General features: G+C 38.1%; 1 protein-coding gene across 4 annotated transcripts; it reads right to left on the bottom strand.

Moving 5' to 3' along the window:
• Window positions 1–1,148: 1,148 nt before the first annotated feature.
• Window positions 1,149–8,208, bottom strand: LOC131988053 (S100P-binding protein-like). Of its 4 annotated transcripts, none has more exons than XM_059353055.1 (6): window positions 8,034–8,208; window positions 5,085–6,187; window positions 4,809–4,954; window positions 4,433–4,533; window positions 4,221–4,320; window positions 1,149–4,095 (listed from the first exon to the last, which is right to left on the bottom strand). In XM_059353055.1, the coding sequence occupies exons 2-6, from the start codon at window positions 6,180–6,182 to the stop codon at window positions 3,966–3,968; spliced, it is 1,575 nt and encodes a 524-aa protein (XP_059209038.1). In that variant the 5' UTR covers window positions 6,183–6,187; window positions 8,034–8,208; the 3' UTR covers window positions 1,149–3,965. The 4 variants fall into 4 exon arrangements, with proteins under 4 accessions (XP_059209038.1, XP_059209039.1, XP_059209040.1 ...); XM_059353056.1 differs by having other exon boundaries at window positions 5,085–6,184; XM_059353057.1 differs by lacking the exon at window positions 8,034–8,208 and adding an exon at window positions 7,910–8,022.
• Window positions 8,209–20,170: the final 11,962 nt, after the last annotated feature.

Raw genomic sequence — 20,170 nt, 5'->3', positions numbered from 1 at the left:
GGCCCATCCTCTTCGCCTCAATGAATGCAAAAGCAAAGCCCACATTCACTCATTTTGGAACGAGCTTTATCCACTTGCCTTGGCGCCTCATATTTGCATTTTTTGGCAGTGTGTCTGCTATTTTTGCAGCTTTGTGCTCAAAGGTTGTCTCCCAGGAAAGTCAGGAAAACAACAAAATGAAAAGAAAAGAGAAAATACAGGCAGAGGGCAGAGTCTCTGAAGATACAGACACCATCACACACTTCTAGAGGGTCTTAAGTGATGATTAAGAGTCTATTGGGGTTTTTTTCCAGAAGATTTTGCATAGTATACCTTTGAATACCACATTCAGTATTACCAATTGTCATGCAGAGCTTTTTAAGACTTCTACTTCTGGGTTGTTATTTCATTATCAATGAACAGTTTGGTATTTTGGGAAATGCTGATTCACTCTGTTGCAGAGTGAACAAGGATGGTACCACTCTTATCAGTACAGCCAGTTGAAGCATAAAGACTGGAAACATCACTTTAGCATATAGTCATGAGTGTTAACAATCTTTCCATCCAAATCCTGGCATGAAAGTTTTTTTCCAAAATGTCAAACTATTCCTTCAAACGTTGCAGCTTCTGCAGACATGCAAAGTGTTTGAGTGAGCTCTCCTACACAGAGATGATAATCCAGCAGTCTCAGTTTTAGGGTAAACAGCTGTGGTGTATAATTTAATTTTTAAATTTTTCTTAGACATGGGTCTGACCATGTTAAACAGCTACACAGAGGTTTTCACATGTTGAGTGAATTAGTGAAAGATGTCTGGGTATCTAATTCTATCTAAAGTCCACACTTTTCATACCTGGAGATGAAGTGCAGCGCAGCTTGCCCAGTCAGACACACATGGACCTAAATGTTTCTACAACTAAAGAAACAAACAGGATTCAATTTATTTATAGGCATAAGGACATCCAGCCACTGTTGGGGTCTCTTGTTAAGAACAGGTTAGGTAAACACCTGTCGACCACAGATTTCCTTAATCACTTTCGACTAATGGTGACGACTGTAAGAACTCAACATTCCACTTGCGCCCTGTGGTGCCAAACCACACGTTTTAACTACACACTGAGGATTTTCTTTCAGTGTTCTCATGCTACTGTGTGTATGATACAATGCCAGACAAATACTTTATGCTTGGTAGCAGTAACAGATTATTTTGAAGCGAAAAAGGCCAGTAAAAAGAGTTGATTTTTCAAAACAACTTACACAATGTGTATATTGTATTATACTACAAACACGCCTGGAAACAGAAAGACATTGTGATGTCACCCAGTAGTTGGGACTATTTCATTATGCGTTCCTGACATGCAGAAATGAGATTGGCAAAGAAGCATGGTTTAGAAAAATAAACTGCTTTATTAGTGCTATCATGTTTATATTCATTCTATGAAGTGTACAGGAGTCATTGCTTAATGAGGGCTAGCATGGTTTAACTATTATGCACAAGGTTACACAGCTTCAATTATGAAGACTATGGTGTATGCTTACTTGTGTATGCTTCAATAAAATATCTAATATTTTCCAAATCGTCTGTGTATGATCTTAATTGTGCACAATGACGTTTAAATGGTGACATTCAAAGCTAAACCTTTCTGGACAAAAAGTCAGGGTGGTGAAATATTTCCAAGAAAACTCTTACAGAACCAAGGAAGACAGGCTTATTCTTTAGTGAATAATACATGTGGACCCCAGGCTTCAACTGTCAGAGTTCTCTCCATCAAAGAAACACACAGACCTACAATTGACCGTCTTACTGTTACTGGAGGAATGGAGTTGTGCCTGAGAAAGACATAAACCCTGAAAAATTTCCCCAACATGGTTTCAGGCAAGAACATTTACTGTCGAGTCAGCAGCTTGTGGCAGAAAACGTGCCTGAATTCTTAATGAGTTTGAAATCAATGAGACTTAAATAGCAAAACACAACAAATCACTTGGATCATACTCAAGTCCCACATTAGACATATTTATGCACCGAAACAAGAGCAAACGTTGGCTTGACTTAGCTGCTGAAATGACATGCTTTACTTTTTTTTTTTTTTTTTTTGAAGAGTTGTTGTTTTCAGCAGTGCACTCTGTTTTGACAAAACCGAACACTGTCGCAGAAGAACTGTGAGCATGTCGGATAAACACAAGCAGCTTCCACACAGACAAGATCCTTCTAATGACTCTGGAGGAGCTAAACCTTGTTGAAGGTGTAGAGCCGTGCTGCAGCTGCTCTGCTGCACACGTGCCCCGCAGTCTGCACAGCATGTGTCACGAGGACTCTACTGACACCCACACACCTCCGCCTTCTGGATGGCTGGCCAGGGACAGGCTGCCCCACTATCTGTACAGACAGGAGTACTTTAACAGCCTGCATTATTCAACGAATGGGCCCCATGCTGATAAGTTCCATGTATTTGGGCTCCCTGGGGTCAGCCTGTACCTGTGCAGGGCACTCAAGTCGCTCCAAAAGTAAAGTCAGAATAAAGCTGACAAAGGTTCACCAAACATTAACAGGGGACAACAGCTATAGTTTAAGTTGAACAGGCTAGGCTTTATTATGAGTACTTCATCAGCAGCACTATCTCGCCCCCACACAAACACAGCCCTGCTCTGACTCTAGGGGCCAAGTTCTCCACTCAGCGCCTGTGGCACTTACACTTTTCTTACGTTACAGGGTTTAATGAGACCGCAGAGCGGAGAATCCTCCAAGCAGCTGAGAGTACACTGTACTCGCTGCTGCTCTACAATACAATTAAAAAGGTCAGTTCACACAAATCACTTAAAACATTATACCATGTAAACCCTTTGTGGTCACGTTTAGTTTATTGGTTAGGGTTTGAAATATCAACCACTGACGCTCTTGCTGACATCTCAGAAAAGGAGGTGCAAATTAGTTTTGTTTTTGGTGCTCATAAAATTACTTTTGAAGAGCTGAAAAGCAGGGTTTCTGGGTTGCTATAATCCATTGTTGTGAACAGTTTTCACTGATAACTATTGAATTCCAAAAGGTATAATGAAAGTAGTCAAAAGGTTTGAGGATTATCCAGATTTGTCAGGATGTTACAATTTAGATGGTTGAGAAATGTTTATATGATGTGTGTGAAAAGACCTAAACAATCAGTACATGTGCCAAAGTGCGGGGCTCAAAAAAAACTTTTCTGTCCCAGTGTAGAATAAAAATTTCCTCAATTATGAGTGCAGGGATGTCCTTTTTTTTTTTTTTAACATGAATCTTAAAGCAGGACTGGATGACAACAAAGTCTCCTGGTAAACATTTCTTGGATTACATAATACACTTACATAACAAATTACTCTTCTTTGTCCCAAACTATACCTCAAACCAACTTTTCCCATCCAATTCATACACTTGGCTTGACAAGTTGTACAAGGATGGATAATGTAACAGGACACTTGATGAGTTTTATCATTTTCAACACTATTATCATTTTCAGAATACTTTTCAGAAACACGTGTTAAGCCATTATGGGCCAAAGAGGCAAATAAATCTACAGGAACAGATAAGAGACTTGTCATTAAAGGCCAGAACTGTTGTAATCACATCCCAATTAAACATGAATGGGGATTACTCCAACATTTCAAACAGCAGAAGTACAAAACTTACTTAAATACACATTAAAAGAGACAGTTTCAAACACAGTAAAACAGGCAAGGCATTCAAGATGATTGAAACCTTTAAGTGCGTTTTCTTAGCATCATTTTCACAACATCAAAACCCCTTAAAACATGCATTAACTTTCTTAAACAGGGACATGCATATTAGAAAAAAAATATATAGAGCAACACTTAAATTGGCGAACGAAAAACACACACCACAAATTCAACTAAGAGCAGTGCAAAATTTGAAATGAGGCCCCAACTGTACCTAGTATAACAAGAGTCCAGCATGTTCAATTCTTGTAAAGTGAAGTGTAATTCCAGGTTGTCTGCTAAATCAGGGGAACTGGCTCCTTTGAAAAACTTTTGGAACCTTGGCAAAGCGCTTGTGTGTTGTACAATTTTTGGCCTGCCATTCTTTGAGGGTCATTTTTGGCATTTGGATCCCAAGCCGTCTTTGGTAGTTCCTTAAAAGTAAACACAGATCCATATTTTACATTGTACACATACATTATCAACATGTCTGTCTCAAGACTACTTTAAATCTGCACCTCTTCATAACTATAAAGAAAACCTAATAAGAATGCCGTACCTGCGTGTGAAGTCAGAGGGATGCTGCCACTGTTGGCCATCACCACCTGGTGTCTGGTCAGCCACATGGGTCATCAGGCTCTGCAGCTCATTCATGCAATCTTCAAGAAAGACAAATGTGCTTTTTTTTTCAAACCAAATGTAAAAATTCCACTATAGGCAGTCTTAGTGTGGTTCTCTGGTGGGTGTTTCTAGTAGAGCTCAGGGTCTTACCATTATTTGCTCCTTGATGTTCTTTCATGTGTCTGGTCACCGAATGAACATACAGCCGTTTTTCACGCTCCCAGTCCACCTCCCTGTCAAAGACTGAAGGCCTAAAAAAGAGACACTATTTCGACACTTGACCACATGCAGCCATATTAGACATCTCAGGCTACAGAAAGTAATCTAGTAAAAATTAAAAAAATCCCTTAAACAATATGGGCTAACAGACACTGATGACATCAAAAGACAGACAGGAAAGAATATAACTATTATGAAGGACTGACATAGTTGCCCTTAAAGCCATTAAGCCATGGCCAAAACGTCCACATTTGGTTATATATGGTCATACAGCTCCCCTTAGAGGTGACAGAGGCTACTACAGTACCTTTGACTCCTGGCACTGCTGGCAGTCTCTGACTGTCTGTTCTCATCTGGGCTCAGTTTGTTGGATTTAGCGCTTTGCTCTGGCAGAGAAGATGCTGCTTTGCCGCTGGAGGTTTGCTGACTGACAGCCACCACAACAGATTTTACCTTGAAAAGAAACAGTTAACATACAGTATGCACACTACATATTGTGCAAAATGAGCTCAATAAATGAAAATGACTGCATATGTGCAGAACCACACCATCAGTATGTATCAGTCCTGGTAAAACAGCTTACCTTAACTTGGAGGGGTAATGTTGTCTCATACGTGGTGTTCAAAGAGATGTCCTCTCCACCAAGTGTGACCTGACATACGGAGGATTCCAATATAGGACATCCAATAGTCCAAACCTCTTCAACATCACCTTGTAGATGCTCTACAGGTGTGTTATCTGACTGCAATAGTGGCCCAGTTACAACAGGACACAAATCACTAACTTTAAAGGAAATGTCCTGTCCAGACAACGCAGCTGGTGTATGAGCTGGTTCAGATGAACTTTCAGGAGGGCTCTCCTTCTCTGGTGCCTCAGCTTCACCTATCTGGAGCAGGGGACTAACCAGAGGCATCTGGGGGCATATCGACTGAGAAGGGTTCTTTCCCATTTTAAGATCGTTTAAGTATGACATTGAGAAATAACCCTTATCCTCTTCTACATTGTCTTCTATATTATTATTTACATTCATATACATTTTTTTCTCCATTTGTCCTTCTTCCTTTGGTCCATCTCCTCTATCCAACTCTTGCCGGTTTTCCATGGAGGGATTTAAGAGTGGCTCAACCTCCTCTACATGGCCAAAATATCCTAAATCAGGATCAGGGCTTGAGGGATGTAGGCACAAGATGTCATCAACATCCCAGTCAAAGGCAGGTGCAAGATTTTGGAGGACCATCTCAGACCTCACAGTGTGTGGTACAATCCCCTTATCAACCCCTGGCTCTGCTTCCACATGCTCCAAGTGTAGCTGAGAGCTCACAGTGTCTTTATCTTGAATGTTGTTATCAAGCAATGAGGGTATAGATATCACAAAAGGGGAGTCTTGTCTCGCTGAACTGCAGTCGTCCATGAAACAGCCAAGGTCTGGGGACAGATCCTTTGGAGAGCAGGGCCTTTTCACTGGAGTCTCATAATCGAAATCTGGACTAGAATCATCTAATTTTCGTTTAATGGCACAATTGTTTAAGATCTCAATTTTAAAATTTATGAATGAGTTTGAGGCCTTTTTCGGGGAATGGAGAACAGCATTCTCACAAGTGACCAATCTTGCATCCTTACAATACACAGAGAGAGGTTTCAAATGTTCAAAGTTTGTTGATGAATGTGCGTGTTTATCCATCTCTGCTGAAAAAAGAAAACACATCACATCAGTTAACGTAACCTAAAAAAAGCATTGCAGTTTTTTCAAATAATTGATTGGTGCTCAAAGTTATATACAATATAGTAATACTCTTTTATATTTTTTATGTGATGAAATTCAAATATTTTAACTTCAGTAGTAGCTCATAAGAGTTATTTAAGAAAATGTTTTTGTTAATTATATCCTTCATCCTACATAAGGAGTATTCAGGGGCTTGCAGCAAGAAAAGAATTGTGAGCCTGAGAAGTTGTTAAGGAAATGCTTACAATGTATTGCCTGTTATTGATTGATTTATTTTATTTGACCATTCTTGATATAAAAATATGAAACACCAACCTGTGCCATACGTTATATAAATAAATAAAAAATAGTCAGGGATGACACAATAAAGCCCTAAGGCTTATTTCCATTGTTCCATTCTTGCTTTCACTTTTCTTAGAAGTTTATAGTTTTGACATATCAGAGAGATTGTTCTTAATGTTATCGCTTTACTGTCCTTGTCGTTGATTTTTAATTTTGATTACACGGTTTCTTGCTTCAGTTTTTATTACGTAGTGTCTTTGAGTACCCTTTTAAGCGCTATAGAAAAGAAAATGTATTTAACTGCCTTGCCTGAAATTAGAGACGTGTCTGAGCACTTTAACCCTGAGAAGCATGACTAACCGAAACCCTAAAAACGGACTCAATTTTACACACATTTATTAACCCTCTGGAGTCCATGAAACCACCTGCATATTACTTCTTCATGATGTGATAATGTCAAATATATTTAGTATAAAATATAGAACTAGATATTATCCTCATGTTATATTTGCAACCTGTATTCATATTTGCAATATTTAAAATTCTGTGTTTTGAAACATAATTTTCAAGATCAGATTGTATGTTTCCTTTGGGTTTCTTTGGGTTCAAAATTTTGATCAAGTAAGTCAAAGATAAAAATTAATTATCAGGACAAATAGGTGAGGTAACACTGAAAAACCTGATATCAACATGGCATGGTGAAGATTTTTAAACAGATTTTTTAACAGATATAATAGCCCAAGAGTTCAGAGGGTTAAAGGAATGGACGCACTTTTGGGGGGTTCCTAAATTCAAAGATAAACAAAAAAATATTCAAATAGCCACCAAATGTGTCAGGTTGATTTAAAACAAATGAATAATAATTATTGCCTGTTTTTTTCCTATTCATGTGGTGACTTAAGGTTGAAATCGTTGAAGACTGAAAAATACAATGTTATGGTTTCATAAATATCTGCCATTGTCAGCATGAGCCACGTGACTTACAAAATAAAGTTAACACTAGCATAAGTTTGCCCAAAGTGCGGAAAAAAAGTGCCTGGAGCGTTAATTTCTCGCTGACCAACATTACATTTAGGGACCTCTTGTAATAATTTTCTGGACCAAAGCGAAAAGTAGCGTTTTGGTTAATATGATAGCTAGTTAACGTTAGCATGAAGTTCACAGCCAGCTTGCGTTAGCTACGGCCAAAACAACGTTTGTTGATAGAGAAAATAAATTGCATTTAATGAAGTTGAACATCTGTCAACTTATTACATAGCTAGATAACTAAGTATCCTGCGCTTAGCAAAACTAATGTATTTAATAATAAAGGCGGTTGCCCACAGTAGAAAAACTCGGCGGTCATTGACGCTAATGCTAGCACTTCAAACTTTAGCAGCTAACTGTTAGCTTACTGCGGTTACCTTGCTTGTAATTTAGCACATGCACTTAAAACTGTCAGTGGTTACTTAAGTTAGTGGGATGCCAGCCAAACTGATATGTTGCATTAATGCGCTCGACAATGCGACAGCACTTAAATAAACTCACCTCCTCCTCTGCCACTGAAAACACCGACCACCTGTATGTCGCTCACAGCACGCGCCTAGGTCTCACGGCCACGCGCTCAGGTGTTTGACACGTGAACGTGCACACGGGGGTCGATTAAAAAGTGGGGCGCTGTTCAAGTTCAAAATGTTATCTAAACTGCATGACTGCTGCATTGTTATAATTTCATTTTGCAGCTACTTACTATTTTGAATCGACAAAACTCTCATTCTGGAACTGTAAACCAGAATAGAACTGTTATTGTTATTGTGTGCGGAGTGAACTGGGGGCGCTGCTCCTCATTAAGTACCTTTGGAGTCTTCGACTATTTTGTCGGTTATTGAATACTTTTCATTCTGCCACCTAAAAAACCTTTACCATGCCGTGGTGTTGTTGCCAGTTTTTTCAGCACAACCTCATCTCATTGAGCTGATTAATAATTTTTTCACTTTGACTTATTGGATCAACATTTTGAGCACAAAAGAAACAGTCATAGGAATAAAGTGCATAGATCACATGTGAGTTGAAGTTTCCAAATGTTAAAAATGGTTGCAAATATAATATTACAGTTTCTGAAGGAGGACTCTTAACTGATATGTATAAGATAGAAGAGGCAGGTAGCAATGGTGGAAAGTAACTATGTACATTTACTCAAGTACTGGACTTAAAGTAAAATTTTGAGGTACTTTTATGTACATTTTATGTTCCTTTATACTTCTACTCCACTACATTTTGAGACATATATTGTACTTTTTATTCCTCTACATTTAGCTGACAGCTTTAGTTACTAGGTCAAGATTTAAAATGAAAAACATGATACATTTAAAATGATTACCCATTTTTATAAATTAAACCACTTAAAAGTTTATTAGGTAGTTAAAATGAGCGGAGTGGAGTCATTTCACAGTGTGGTATTAGTACTTTTACTGAAGTAAAGGATCTGAACACTTCTTCCACCACTGTCGTTTTTACTTCTTTTTCTTTTACTTTTTTTTTACATTTATTTTGTTTTATTTATTTTTTTTAATTTATATATATTTTTTTATTATTTTAGATGTGCTGTGCTTCTCTTTTTCGCTTCTGCGCATGCGCGGCTTTTCTGGACAATGCGCAGAAGCGAAAAAGCCGCGCATGCGCAGAAGCGGAAAAGCCGCGCATGCGCAGAAGCGCAGAAAAAAATCATTAAAAAATAATTATAAAAAAAATTAAAAATTAAAAATAAAATAAGAATTTTTACTTTAAGTCCAGTACTTGAGTAAATGTACATAGTTACTTTCCACCATTGCTACCTGCCTCTTCTAACTTATACATATCAGTTAAGAGTCCTCCTTCAGACAGTGCATTATTATACAAGACGTAGAATGAAGAAGAAGTAATGTGCTGGTGCTTTCATGGACTCCAGAGTATTAAGTACCTTTGAGAGACAATTGATAGAAAATACAAGAGGCAATAATTCAACATTTTAAATATGGAAAGCGCACAGGGGGATACAACGGGTGCAAGTACACAGAGTTATATGGATTGCTTCATTCAAGATTATAGGAGGATGTTCAAGCCTACACAGGAGAAAATGTGCAAAAGCTGGGATATGGACAGTAAAATAACACTTTTTTCTGACTTGAGAATATTAGCCAAAGCCTCTATAAGATGAAATATCACAATTCTGACTTAACCAAGACACAAGAGGATTAGTAAAAGATGCCAATAAACCCTCATATATATTGTTTATATTGGAGTTTGAGATGTGTGTGACTGAAATGAAGAACAAACATTGTCTTTCAAATGCAAGCAGTAGCTGATGTCCAGTGGAGAAAGAGTTTAACTGTGTACTTTTATGCATACTAAGATTAACAAAACTAATAGTGTAACATTTTTGAGCTGGTTATGGCCATTCTATAATATTGATATTATCATCTGCATTTTACTGCATCTGACTCCACATATAACTTTCGAACTTTGCACTCAAGGTTCAGTGAAGGTTGAAAACGATACTTTATAAGATTTCCTCAACATCACCAAGTCGTCACTTGACTTGGTTTACCCTTGCCCTTAAAAGCATGAGTGGGTTTGATCCTAACACCCATGTGACAAGTTTCGGCTGGTGAAGATCCAGAGATCAAAACCTCTGTAGAACAGAACAGGTACCACTTGGGTTAAAACAGAAAATGTGCTTTTATTTGTGATGTGGGGAACTGTCATTTCTCAATATGATCCGAGTCGGATAACATATACCCAGATTATGAGGGTAAATGTGCATCCAAAGACATTGAAATAATTTAGTGCCATGTACATTTTTAATCTTATATACAAGGAAGGGCTTGTGAGGGTGCAGCTCGACATGTATTTGAATCTTCTACCCTATTTAAAGCATCATATGTAAACACTGCCCCAGCCATAAACATGAACACAATGATATGTTTTTCCTGGGACTTCAGAGGCCCTTTATACATCCACTGCCAGCATGTAGCAGCGCAGCTTCTCAAACTGCAACAAGAAACCATCTCGCAATCAACATATTCATTGATCTTCTGTTCTACTATTAAAGGGTTTAAGGTTTATTAATGTTCACTCCTCCTGACACCCCAGGACAATGGAATCACACAGCGTCAACAGATAGAAAACAGAAAACTGTCAACTTGGAGATCTGTGGATTATCCTGAGTAACCAGATGATTCTTGCAACCAACAAACCATGAACAATTGAACAATGACAGTCCAGCAAGATTAACCTAAAATTGCACATATTGCAGTAATTTAATAGGCATGAAGGATAAAACATAAAACATTAACATGAAATACAAAGCAGACTAGAAAACACTGATTTTTACACTGACACTTTTTGACAGGTTGTGGGTGTTTTAAATTGGCTGATTTCTATGGTGTCTTTGGAAACATATTTGTTCTTTGTTCATCTTAAAATACAAAACAAACCCCTCTGGGCTTGTGCAAAGCTTGCCTGCACCATTTGAGTTTGTGAAGATAAATCATAGAGATAAACCCGCCAGACAGTGTGTGATCTTATCTTTAGGCCCACATCCAAAAGCCTTACTATACTCTTAAACTATATCACTACATCAAAAGTGGACTCTTCTACACATAATCTCCACCTGTCTCCAAATGTATCTCATAATATCAACAGTATATATATCATCTCACATATATACATTGTAGTCATTTAATATGCATGTAAGGATAAACATTCTTTGTCCATGGGGCCCGGCCACCAGACACTCGCCTGCCTGCTCCCCTCCTGGGTCTGACTCCAAGGAGAGGGCCTTGGTTTACCCGTGCTGGGCTCGGTACACCTGTCTTCATATATCCGCTTCATAAGGGTCTTTAAATCGCTCTTAGTCTGGCCCCTCCCCTGGGACCACTTTGCCTTGGGAGACCCTACCAGGAGCTATTGCTCCCGACAACACAGCTCCCAGGGTCACTGGAGCACACAAACCCCTCCAGCGCACTAAGGTGCCCTGCTTAGCCTGCTGCCTCCATGACCCGGCCCTGGATAAGCGGATGAAAATGGATGGATGGATGGATATACACTCAATGGCCACAATATTAGCCAGCAAGGTGTAGTTGGTGTGGTCTTCTGTTGCTGTAGCCCATCTGCTTCATGGTTAGACCTGTTGAGCGTTTAGAGATGGTCGCCTGCAGACCTTGGTTGTAACGAGTGGTTATTTGAGTTACTGTTGCCTTTCTATCATCTCCAACCAGTCTGTCCATCCTCCTCTGACCACTTTTCCATTAATATTTTAAGTGTTGTCCAACAGCAAAATGCAATTTCAATGAATTGCATACCTGTGCTGCTTTTGAAAAGGGAAATAATTACTTTGAAAAATGTGACAAAATCATAAATGTGTTTCATATTCCAACTCTGATGTGGTTACAGTCAGTCAGGTTAAGTGACCATATACAGTCGTGGAAAAAAATATTAGACCACCCTTGTTTTCTCCTTGCTTTTCACACCAAGGGTCATTATCCCTTGATCTACCATATCATCATCACTATGACCATGTACGTGGAATAATCTTGGGAACCTGACTGCTTCAAAATATTTGAGACCTTGAAAAACGCTTGTGTGTTGCATCATTCTTGGCCTGCCAGTCTTGGAGGATTTGGTCTACAAGCCGTCTTCGGTTCCTATAATTAAGCACAGATAGAGATTTTTTAATTGGCTGGAACAGGTCTGCCTCAGGGCTATTTTAAATCCAGACCTGTGTGTGAAATCAGAGGGATGCTGCCACTGTTTGCCATCAGCTCCTGGTGTCTGGTCAGCCACATGGGTCAGCAGGGTCAGCAACAGTCATGTCATTTTCAGGAAAACATATCATCCATTTTTACTCACATTAAAGCTGGAATAAAAAAGGTATATTATAGGCAGTCTTAGAGTGGTGCTGTCGTCTGGTAGAGCCTAGGATCAAACATTTATCTGCTCATTCATGAGTCTGATGACCAAACGAACATACAGCTGCTCCGACCTCCATGTCAAAGAACCAGCCTGAAAACATAATATCTCTTTACAAGCACACTTGTCCTCTCATGCCGCAGACAACAATCTATGCGAGTAGTGAAAACAATATTATCACAGACACTGATGACATAGAAAGACAGACAGTCAAAATAAGGGACCTCTTTCAAGGATAAAAGCTGTTTCCCCTATAACCATTAAACCATGTCCAAAAGATCTATATTGTGTTAATATGGTCATACAGCTCCCCCTAGAGGTGACAGAGACTGTCTTTGACTGCTGACGCTTGGATATCAAGATGTTCTCATCTTGGCTCAGTTTGGTGGGTTTAGCAGTCTGCTCTGGCAGAGAAGATGGTGCTTTGTTAATCCTGAAGGTCTGCATACTGGAAGCCACCACAAAATATTTCATTTTACCTAGGACAGCATGCACACTGCAAATTGTAAAAAAAAATCGCTCAGTAAACAAACATGACTGCATGAAAGCTCTTAACGCCTGACCACAGAGCTGATACCTGAACTGGTAGCTGATTATCTTTACATTATCTGTATCCAGGTATACACATCAGATATTTTACCTGTACAAAAGAAAATGCAAATAAAGATAAGCTGGTGCATGCGGATAAGACCAACCCAAACTCAACAACACAAACTATTCCTTCTATTAAATATTTGACATCGAATTCCAAAGATATATTTACATTTCTACTATTCTGAATGCATCATCTTAAACTGATGTAGAAATTTGGTCCACATAAATATACTCAAATATATTCAACGCATTTAAACATTAAAGGGAAACTTTTCAGTCACATCCATACTAATTTAACCCGTTCCCATTATTACAACTATTTCAACTTCTTTCCATTTGAAGCCAACACCGCAATTTAGCTTCACCTCTTCAACAAACTTTAAAATATTCCACTTTGGACTGATTTCACCTTTAAACATCAAACCTAATTATTAGCTGTAATGTCGTCTCATACGTGGAATCCAAAGTGGTTTCTTCTACACATGAAGGAGAACATAGACTGCAAACCTCTTTAACATCACATAGATGCTCCACTTGTGAGTTATCAGACTCCAGCAATGGCCCAGTTACATTAGGAAACCTATCACTATAGAGCAAAAGAAGTTGCACTTACTAAATTATGGCATTTAGAAAGATGAGACTGTAGTTACTTCTGTGATAAACAGTTTCCAGCAATCAAACAAACAAACTAAAGCAACATTGACAGTGGATGATGATAACGTTTACTAACAGCCTATATTGAGAGAAGTTAATACTGTTGGATGTGTTTCGTTATCCTAAACAATAAGCAGTATATTAAAACTGAAATGAAAATAAAGCCTGTCCGTTGTAACACATATTTTACTTACATCTCTATTTGTCTGTGTAAAGTTTTGCTCTGAGGTGATGCAGACAAGGTGGACCTCTGATGCTCCACATGAGAAGACACAACTGGACTCAAACACATCAACAACTTATCAATATCTGAGGTTACATATTGACGTTTTTATGTATGTGTAGTTTGACTTAAATCTTTTGCTGCGGTAGTGTTTTTACGTTTTTGCATTAAGTCATATTATTAAAAGCACACATTTATCAGCTTCCTGATTGTATTCTCACATTTTTAAAATTAGACATATATATCCTGGAATAAGAGTTGAACATAAATGCTTAATGTTTTATCTGTGTTGTATTATATCAGATATTTTAAATCTAGCATTTTCACACAGCAATAAAGACAACGTTAGCTCAAATGTAAATATCATTTATTGAAATCCATAAAAAACAACAAGGTGGACAATATTTAAGTCTATAAAAGTTCTCCATGATGGTGAGCAGCTTGACCTCTGACCTCCCCCATGCAGCTGCTGCTGCCGTCACAGTGGAAGGCGAAGACATCTGGGCAGCTCTTCCTCAAAGAAGGGGAGAAGGTCTTTCCACCACAGTCCACCAGCAGACACTGATGTCTAGCAGCTCGCAGATCAGATCAGACACAGAGCTGTCACCAATGATTCACACTGGCTATGGGAGGAAAATAAATGAGAGTATTAATAAATGCTTCAGGTAAAACAATACATATAACAAAAAGCTATGAAGAGTGTCTAAATAATGTTGAAAACACTAGTGTGACATGTAAAGGATAAAATGGAAGAAGGGATCCAAACCTCAAAAATATAAAACATTATTCTAGTTAATTTATTTTGTAGACCTTTGAAGACAGATAATGTGATCATAATGTCAGTCGTCTGAAGTCAAGTTACCAAGACTGGAAGTTAAATTTATTGACAAATGTACTGAAATAAGTAAATAAAAAATGGCCTTACTGTCTTAATTGATATTCCAGATAATAATCCCAGACAGTCTGTCAGTGTCACATCATAAAGGTAAATGCATACTGTTTAATAGCGCTGTGGGGGATTATCATTTTACACGTTAACCGATACGCCCTGACACATCTACACTGAGAAACAACCCGCAGATTTTCCTAATGTAATAAGTTTGTTTTAATCATACCTGAGTAGAAGTTATTAATAAGCAAAAAATATCTAAGGTAAGAATACTAACCTAATTACATATCACTCAGCTCATAATAAAGTTTAATCAAGGGTGTTCCAAAATAAACAACTTCTAGCTAAAGTAAAATTAAATTAAAATTCAGGTTAACATGTTTGCCTCATGTAAGTATCCGTAAACGTTATGTTTATTCAAGGTAACACTGGCGACATTACTGCAAGTCTCGACAAAACCGGTATTTCAAATGTTCAAACATCATGCAGTTGTTTCTAAATTCCTAATCCACCTTTTTGTCAAGGATCACCGACCTGGAACACAGCATCTAGTTCAAACACTGGAGTCATGCTTCAGTAAACAACATAAGTCGACTCACAGTGTGGTGCACATTAATACCAACAATAGTGTTGTAAATAATTGATTATTTGTATTAATTTAATACTCAGAAGTAACTGCTACTGTTGCTTCCTGCTCCGGCACTGCAGAGGCAGCAATAGTTTATAGCTATTTCTGGTGCAATATATGTATTGTGCATTGTCCCTGTCAAATAAACAGAAAAATAAATTATTAAATAGATATGGCTCTGTAGACACTGATGAGAGGCTGCACGGTGGTGAATGAATGAACACTAATGACCATTGCAACAACCAAACCACGATGAAATTAAACAATTTCAGAAGCAGAATGGTGTAACACTGCTTTTTATCGTGCAGGCTTCTAGGTGAGAGATCAGCATCTGTGGTCAAACCACATCACACCTACAGTAACACTGACAGCGAGACTGACATGAGTGAGATAATGACACATTTGGTGGTGTTAGATTTATTAGGAGACAGTAGGAGATTATAGTGTTTGAGAGTCCAGTCTTGTTGAAGTAATGTAAAAGATTAAGCCTCTTTTAAACTTGTGAAGATGGGCCTAAAGATAAGATCAGGTGACATGTGCATTTATCCAATCAAAAGCTTTGGGGGAGGTTTTTCTCGTTTTCACAATGGGGGGATTCCACTATTGCAAGAGGCCGTGTTTCCTGTGAGTCATGCTTGCAGCATTCCTGCACTCTCCGTATCAGTATTACACACACACACACACACACACACACACACACACACACACGCACACACACACACACACACACACACACACACACACACACACGCGCACACACACACACACACACACACAGAATCATAGATACACACACACACACACACACACACATACACACACACACACACACATACACACACACAGTCACACACAATCACAGACACTCACACTCACACACATTCACAATTCTACCTCACATGACTTCTGAGAAACTTCAGACGAGATTTCTGGGGTGTGAACCGTTTGTATTTTGGTAAATCATGAGATTGTTGTCTTGGCAACAGACACACAACAGGTTCATACCGGGCCATACACAATAACAGCCAAGCATGATCAACAGACTCGGGAAGGGGCAATGCGACCTCACAAAACCAGTTCTCTCATAAAGTATGACTCAGCATGTTCAAGTTCAGTTAACTTATGTTGGTATATGAAAAGTCCAGATATGGTCATATGTACAGTATGCTTCCTGGAAAAAAACTGTCACCTCCCTGACTACCCTGAGTTTTTAATAGGACAGAGGTCAGGTTTATGTTATTATTTTAATCAAGGATAACTTCTCCTTTAACATGTTAGGGCACTTCAGTAGAAAAAAAAAACGAAAAAGAAAAGGGTCATATAGGTGGACACACAGTCTGCAAAGATATTAAAAAATATTATATATTAAAAGTGAGTCTGATTCTTAAATGATTTTAAGAAGGGCAGGTTCACACCGTTATGTTTACGCTTGGGATGATGTCATTGTATTTGCACAGCTGAAATACTATAACACGTTACAGCAAGCCTGTTTCCTATTGGCTGAACCGGTCACACCACATAAATGTTTTCACACATCGTCATGCGCCTGAGTTTGCACCTCATGTTCCGTCACCTCCTCGCTGCTGGATGATTTGTGATGGTACATTATGTTTATACACAGACATCCACTGATTTTTATGTCAATAGAAAGCTGTCACATGACTTCCCATATAAACTTGAGGTCATGACCCCAGTGAATTGTAATTGGAGTGTTTTATGTAACAAATTACTGTGTTTGGTTGCATGCAACAACAAAAAAAAGTCCATATAAACATGAGGTCATGACTCCAAGTGAAGCAGAACTGGAGCAGTGTGTTTTATGTAATAAATTACTATGTTTAGGTTCCACGCTGAACAAAGGCCAAGTTGCTGTTTGCTGAGCTTAAACACATTTTATTAAACTTTAATATGTCTAACTTTTTTTCAGTCAATCTAACATTATTTCCATAAGATTATTAGTTGTCTTGTGTAGCTCCAGATAGAATCACCACCTTATCAACACACTACTCACTATAGAGTTATCTTTACATGTCAGATACAGTTTTAACAAGTTAGACGCTTTTTATCTTCAAATACCTCCACAGGAAGAGAAGTAAAGGCCAATCTTGACTCAGCATGTGCAAGTTCAGTTAAATTATTTTGTATATTTTATCTACAGTTTGCTTTCTGGAAGAAAAAAAATGCTGCTTTGTCACCACCCTGGCAGACCAGTGAAACTAAAAATCATCTTTTACACACAGACTGAACTTCCTCCATAGATTTGTGTGACTACAACTCTGTTTTGGGGAAGTAAGGAAAGCTGTGAAAAACATAAATAAAGCAGTGTGAAATGATTTCTCCTTATTGATCTAAGTCAATCAAATAAAGTACAAAGACAATATATTATAGTATGTTCAAACAGATAAACTCGTAAATATGAACTCTGAATTCTGAATTTGGTGCATTCTGCTTTTATTTACACAGAAATCCAGATTTTTTTTGGGAGCTGGAGTTGTATTTGAATTTAGTAAAAGAGGCTTTAATATGTTGGGACACACCAGTAAAAATAAGACGAGGGACACGATAGACACATAAAGGCTTTCAGGTGATAGCAAGGGTTCAGTTCTTTAATACAATTACTGAACACTGTAATATTGATATTTACAAGGGGATATTCCCACTGGCATTACTCCCCTGGGTGTGTCTCTGTCATAACAACACAGAGCACTTAACCTTCGGTTATATGGGCAATCTCAGCAGCTGCTGTTAAGTACGTTTTGAATACAGGGCTTTAACTTGTGGTGAAGCAATTTGGCTAATATGGTATTATTACTTTTCCTTAAGTAAAGGATCTGAGTACTTTGTCCACCGCTGCATAAAACACTCCAATTACAATTCACTGGGGTTAGTTTATAAAGGAAGTCATGCAGCATTTTTCTTGTAATGTCATTCTAAGTGGGTGTCACAGCAGAGAAGGTGGTGTGAGCTGTTCAGCCAATGAGAAACAAGTGTGCTGTTGCAGATGTGCAAATGTAATTATGTCAGTGACACTTTATACATAAACACAACATCCCTTAGCTTGTCAAAATAAATCTGTTGCTTCTTTAAGTAAAAGTACAAAAGTATCAGCATCAAAATGTACTTTAAGTATCAAAAGTAAAATAACTCGTTATGCAGATTGTTTTATATATTCCAAATATAATATTAGATATCTGTATTGATCCATATATGTAAAGCAGTGTTTTAATTTTGTAAAGACAGGGCAAATTTTAACTATTTAAATATCAAGACATTTAAAAAAAATGACCATAATAGTGAGTCTGATTCTTAAATACAATAACTGAACACTGATTAAGGGGATTCCCTTCTGTTATGTTTACGCTGGGGCTGACGTAGTTATACTGGCTTGCTTTCACATATTTTACAACAGGTTTTCTATTGGCTGAGCTGGTCACGCCACATAAATATTTGCACACCCACTATTACAAGTCTAGAAAGCTGTCACATGACTTCCCATATAAACATGAAGTAATGACTCCAAGTGAAGCAAAACTGGAGCAGTGTGTTGGTTGTATTTCATGTAATATCTTACTATGTTTAAGTTCCACGCTAAACCAAGGCCAGGTTGCTGTTTGCTGAGCTGAAACACATGCATTGTGGATTATTTTATTAAACTTCATTGACAAATACGTCTAACTTTTTTACACTCCGTCAATAAGACTTTATCTTGAGTAGCTCCAGATAAGATGCACACTACTCACTACAGTTAGTTATCTTAACATGAAAGATAGAGTTTTAACAGGTTAGAAGCTTCTGTTGTGCTTTTAATCTTTAAATGCCTTCACAGGAAGAGAAAGAAAGGCCAGTCTGAGAGTTCACCTCAGGTTGCAGTCGTTTGTGAAGAAAGTGTGATGGGGCAAGTAATTATCCTCTGCTGCTGGCAGCTTTCAGCATAAACACATCAGACAGTGACTTCACTTCCTGTCACAAGTTATCTCACGCTACAGGAGTTTACCTCCGTTCACTGGCTGAGACTCTGTCACCCCACATTAGGACACACCCTGCTCCTGTACCTCTCACATTTGACCACAACAAAAATAGAAACAACTCCTGTTTTTATTTGGTCCCTTTTTAATGCAGAAAGAGTGAGAGGTGATACATGATTTGAAAATACAGAAAACAGAAAAGCAGACAGATTCAACAGAGGCACTCATGGTATATTATTTAACAATAAAAGGCATACAATGGCTGGACATAACAAACTCACTCTATATATTCACTATATTTGGTCCACAATTCAATTGCATTGGCTGGGATTCCATTGCACACTTTACCCTTTAGTGTATTGAACAATACATATATATATTTAGCATATAAAATATAAATATTCCAAATACATTTTGGCATATTTATTAGGTATTTAATATTTAGGCTTATATTTAGTGTGTATAATAATAATACAATCATGTATAATAATACTATATAACATTATGATAGGGGCAGCTGTAATGCTACAGGACACTGAAAGGGCACACATTGGTACTGCATTACGCGCCTATAGCTTCCACAGCTTTGGTTCACGTTAACACCAATATGGGGGGCAGGGGACATTACTGCTTTGCTACAAGCTTTGGTCCTTAAAAGTGCACTCGCTGTCTGTCTGTCTATCTGTGTGCTTCCACAGCCTCAACAACTATTTATCTGTGCACCAATCCAATACGTCATACGGCGACACTGTTAAAATAATGTTGAAAAGGAAGCTAAAAGTG

Source organism: Centropristis striata, chromosome 16 (assembly GCF_030273125.1).
Source record: "Centropristis striata isolate RG_2023a ecotype Rhode Island chromosome 16, C.striata_1.0, whole genome shotgun sequence".
NCBI classification, from domain to species: Eukaryota; Metazoa; Chordata; class Actinopteri; order Perciformes; family Serranidae; genus Centropristis; species Centropristis striata.
Note: the sequence above shows the minus strand (reverse complement) of the source record. Positions and strands in the feature narration are given on the sequence as shown.